General features: G+C 50.4%; 1 protein-coding gene across 1 annotated transcript; it reads right to left on the bottom strand.

Moving 5' to 3' along the window:
* Positions 1–2,130: 2,130 nt before the first annotated feature.
* On the bottom strand, positions 2,131–5,033 carry Mc3r (melanocortin 3 receptor). Its single transcript, XM_021649514.2, has one exon. The coding sequence runs from the start codon at positions 4,876–4,878 to the stop codon at positions 3,907–3,909; it is 972 nt and encodes a 323-aa protein (XP_021505189.1). The 5' UTR covers positions 4,879–5,033; the 3' UTR covers positions 2,131–3,906.
* Between the last annotated feature and the right edge of the window lie 255 nt (positions 5,034–5,288).

Genomic DNA, 5,288 nt, shown 5'->3' on the forward strand with positions numbered 1-5,288 from the left:
GAGGATTGGCAAGGGATGAATGATAAGAAGAACCTGATCACAGGTGGATCTGGGGAAGAAAGTTCAGACAGAGGAATTATCGGTAGCAAAGGCTTCAGGCATTGGCCAGTTTGAGGCTAGGGAACAAGGAGGAGGAAGAGCATGCTAGAGGCCTGGGAAGTACCAGAGAGCAAACAATCAGGGCTCCTAGTGCACGGGAAGAACTGATGTTCCTAAGATGAAGTGGGAAAAAGCTGCAGAGTTTTGAACAAGGGCACCCTATCTTCTGCCCTTTGCTTTAAACAATTGCATGGCTGCAGTGTGGAGGACAGACCTTAGTGGAGGTGAGAGTGGGTGAAAAGAGAGAGTTTGGTTTCAGCCAAAGAGGTTGAAATGCTAGGATGTATAGAAAGATATTAAATCTAACCTCAAAAGATTAGCTTAGATTTGAAAGGTGTCAGTTAGCCAAAGAATTAAAATCATGGTATACTTTGATTTCCTGAAGTTAAGGATTTTTGTTGGAGAGAAGGAGTGAGGAAGAGGGGGAGAGAGACAGAGAGGAAGAAGGGGAGAGAGGGAGAGAGACAGAGAGGGAGAGGGGAGGTAGGGGAGAGATGGGGATTGAGAAAGAGGGAGATTGAGATAGAGAGACAGAAAGAGGGAAATGAAAGAGAGAGAGAGAGAGAGACAGAGACAGAGAGAGAGAGAAAGAGAGAGATGTCTGCCTTCCTTGGTTTAGGCAGCAGGCTGGCAGAGCCCTGCCATGGGTCTGAGCTCTAGATGGAGGGAAATGATGCATCCTCCTGCCTGAGTCCCAGCACGCCACGGGCTCCCTCACAAAAATCTGTGAGGCAGATCTGTGGATTGTAGAAGGAATGGGGACCAGTGGCACCCTGACTTCCAGGGTTGTCCTTCTGAGGAAAGGAAGCCAGCAAAAACATGCAGTTTTGGAAAGTTATACTAGGTAAGATAATAAGGTGAGCCTCTTCGTCCTAACTTATCTTTCTGGAAGCTCACCAAGCTTTCAGAAAGTGGTTGGACGATGCCGTCTAACATGAGAGAGCACACCTCTGTCATGCAGGTCCAATTCCATCACCCTCCAGCTTCCATGGGAAGAGTACAGTAGCCTGTGTATTAGTTACCTTTCTCATTGTGGTGATTACCAAAAAACACCTTGAGGCAGTGTTTATTGTTTTGCCTCATAGAGGATACATTGCCCATCGTGGTGTGGCAGGAGTCTGGGGTAGCTGGCCATGTGCCACCCACAGCCAGGAAGCAAAGAACAGGAACTGGGACTGGGTTTCCAAATTACTTCCTCCAGCTGAGCCCCACTTTGAGACATACTTCCAAAACATCACCGCCCCCGGGGAATCGAGTGTCTAAACACATAAGCTATGGGAGGCCTTTCCCATTCGAACCATGGCAGAGCTGATGAGGGGACACGGGCTGAGGTAGAATCTCCATGTGTGCATCTGTCAGCTGAGTTCCCCCTGGAACTCCTCCAAACCTGGATTTCAGAGATCTCCTCTGCAGTATGCACATAAGCCAGAGCATCTGCCTTGTAGGGTGTTGCAAGGGTCCACACGGCAAATGCCCATGAAACTCTTTCTCAGCTCCTAGCACAGGCCAGCACTCTGTGGAGACTGGCACCAGGCTCGTTTGAAAGTCCTCTGTGCCCACTCTACTAAAAACATGGCCCTCTAACCAGCAGCCAAATCCCAGGGGAGAGTCAGACAGAGCAGAATCTTCTTTCAGGATCCCACTCAGACCCACGGACCCAGAGTACACACCTGAGAAAAAGGCTGGGTGATTCTTGGGGTGCTCCTGTCTGAATGTGCCCCTGAGAACTGATGCTCACAGAAAGAACTGGGGCCTGTTTGATTGTGGAAATCTGTTGACAGCAACATGTTGGTGCCAAAAGATGTCAGCACCAGGACACAGGACATACCTAGGCCCAACTCTCTGGGCATCCTCACAGTCCTTCAAGCCCCTTGTGACACCACTTAAGGATTAGATGACAGGCAGAGATGAAACAATGTGAAAAGTGATACAAAAACAAGAAAAAGAAGTGGTTTTTTTTTTTTAATTTTTATTTTTTATCTTGTTTACTCAGAGCAAGGACATTACAATGCCTATAGCTGATCCTGTAGTTTTGATTTTTTTTCATTTTCCCTAGCTGCTTCCCGGGTAGCAACCAATGATTCCTTTTATTTAGTCTTTTAATTAAAATAGTGAGGACTGACAGTGGGGGAGAATCCAGAAGCCTGGTAATTTGGGAAACCAAATGGGAGAGTTCTGTGGTTTGTCTAAAAGGAATTGCATTAGAAAACATGAGCTTTCTCGCCCCTGTCACTTTTAAGATTTATTTTTATTTTATAGATATGGGTCCTTTGCCTGATCTGCATACCACATGCACGCAGTGTTCTCAGAAGCCAGAAAAGAGTGTCAGATCTGGAACTGGAGTTACAAATGGTTGTGAGCCACCATGGGGGTCCTGGGAGTGGAACCCCAGCCTTCTGCCAAGATCAGCCAGTGCCCTTAACCACTGATCCATCTCTCCAGCCCCCAGCACTGTTTTAACACCATTTACATAGATCCTGTGCTGTGTCTGTACGTGTGTGTGGGGGCACAGGATGACTCTGGGGAGCCCGCACCGCAATAACACACGTGTTTAGGGGTCACGAAAGCCAAAGCCTTTATTATCTCTAAACATCATGATCAAAGCAGGAAACAAATGATGCCTACTATAACGTTAGCAGGAAAAATTCAAGCACAGTCTCTCCACTTCATATATTCAAGAGCAGGAAAACACAGACAGAGGGGGTGGTGCTAGCTAAAGTTGTCGAGGGTAAGAGGGAGCTGACAGTTGCCAGACACAGTGTTACACAGCATGTTTGTACATCTCACCCTGCGGTGGTGGGGGTGACCGCTTTGCTTGACAAGGTACAGACGTCGCCAACAGGGTTGTTCGACTTTAACATCATATCTAGCAAAAGAAGCAACAGCCAAACACACAGCCTCTCTCATAGATGATGTGGAAATAACCACTTGATAGACACACAGTTGCCGGGAGGGGGGAAAGGAGCTTCAGAGTAAGGGAGGAAAGGAGCTGGAGGCAGTTCCAGCTGCTCAAACCACCATCAATGACAGCAAAGCCGTTTCCAGTGAAGCTCGCCCTGCCTGCCCGCCATCCCTTCTCATTTGCAAGGCAGAGAAGCAACAGTCCATCATTTTAAAAGGGTAACACCTACCTTGACATAACCAGGAATCAGAGTCCAGGGATACAAGGGCCTCTCACTGGCTAGAACACTTTGATTCAGTAGGTTCTGAAGTTTGGATTTAATGAATGAAACCCCAATAATAGTAACAACCGTGACAACAGCGCAGAGAGGCCATACCTCCGTGCTATTTTCTTTTCGAAGGGGCCGGGGGAGGCTGACATGGATGTGAGGACTGGAAGGGAGAAAAGGACATCACACAGTTTTTACACAGTTGTAACGGCGTGAGCAGGTGGGAACTCAGTCTCTCACAGAATATGTACAAAGTTCTTCTCTAGCCGGCAGCCGGAGGTGGTGGCTGTGAGCGGATTTGCTTGCTGGGGGGAGGGCTGAGCACTCTTTCTGTTCACAAGAGCCCTCCTGTCGCATTGGCTCGAAGCACAGAGTTACTAGTACAAAGCAGGTGAGCAGGCAGGAAGCACAAGTCCCGGGTACCTAGCAGTGAACACAGATGAGACCCAGCGCAGCCTTCCCTGATTCTTCCAGAGACTATGGGGTAGAGCAGACTGACTTACCCACACGCAGATCCTCATAGACGGCCCGTTCTACGCCACTTCCCCTTTGCCAAGGGCCATCAGAAGGCAAGTGCTGTTATGTTAGGTCTCTCCTAAGCCCCCTGGCTAGCTCTCCAGGCCCTCTGAGGGGCATCCTAGCCCAAGTTCATGCCATTGCAGCTGCAGAGAATCTCCTTGAATGTGTTTCGCAGCTCCAGGCTGCGGAAGGCATAGATGAGGGGGTCAATGACAGAGTTGCACATGATGAGGACCAGGTAGGTGTTGAAGTGGGCCGTATAGCAGATGCAGTAAGGGTTGGTGGGGCAGGTGATGATGAGGACCAGGTGGAGGAAGAAAGGTGCCCAGCAGAAGATGAAAACCCCCAGCAGGATGGTGATGGTGACAGCCCCCTTCATGCACGAGTGCTGCTGGGGGGCCACGCCGTCCGCGGGCGGCAACGCCGCAATGCGCTGGACATGCAGCCTGGCGAAGAGGAACATGTGGATGTACAGGGTGCCCATGAGGAGCACCATGGCGAAGAACATGGTGATGAGGCACACGATGACCATCTTGCTCTCGGAGTAGATGATGAACATCACGCCGCAGATGCCGCAGCCGACCCAGATGGCCACGATCAAGGCCAGGGCCTTCCTCACGGTCATGATGCTGTGGTAGCGAAGGGCATAGAAGATGGTGACGTACCTGTCCACGGCGATGGCCAGGAGGTTGCAGATGGAGGCCACCAGGGAGATGCAGATCATGGAGTCAAAGATGTTATCCATGTACTGGATGAACTGGTCCTCCAAGGTCAGGGAGTCGCTGTTGATAATGGCGATCATGATGGTCTCCAGAGAGTTGGACACGCTCACCAGCATGTCGGCTGCAGCCAGGCTGCATAGAAAGAAGTACATGGGAGAGTGCAGGTTGCCATTCCTGACCACAGCCAGGATCACCAGGATGTTTTCCATCAGGCTCACGATGCCCAGCGCCAGGAAGACCTCTGGCTTGATGAAGACCTGCTCGCAGAACCCGCTGCCGGTCCTGTTGCTGGCAGAAGGGGCTGCAGGGTGCTCTGGGAGGTTAGGCAGCACCGGGTAAGCAGAGAACAGGCAGCAGGAAGAGTTCATGGTTAACAGACGGGCAGTCCCAGCTTCGGCTCCTGCAGGGTCCTGAGCTCTTGAGCTGCTGGAAGGAAGAAACTCTCCCTCTAGGTGCTTCTCTTGTGGATGCTGTCCAGTTTAGATTTTAGTTCTCTCCAGAGAGAGAGAGAGAGAGAGAGAGAGAGAGAGAGAGAGAGAGAGAGAGAGAGAGAGAGAGAGAGAGAGAGAGAGAGAGAGAGAGAGAGAGCAAGCTCGGAGACATAGAAAGAACTTTCCTTTGCTGTCGTTCTGACCCTCTCTCTCCTGGTCTCTACCCGACACCCGTTGCTACAGTGACAGCTCTACTCATAAGGAGTTAGGGGTTGTGGGACTTAACGCTAGATGTGAGAAGGGAGCGCACTCGGGTTTTATGCATCGGAACTCCTACTTCATCTCCA

The sequence above is a fragment of the Meriones unguiculatus genome, chromosome 4 (genome assembly GCF_030254825.1).
Source record: "Meriones unguiculatus strain TT.TT164.6M chromosome 4, Bangor_MerUng_6.1, whole genome shotgun sequence".
Taxonomy (NCBI): domain Eukaryota; kingdom Metazoa; phylum Chordata; class Mammalia; order Rodentia; family Muridae; genus Meriones; species Meriones unguiculatus.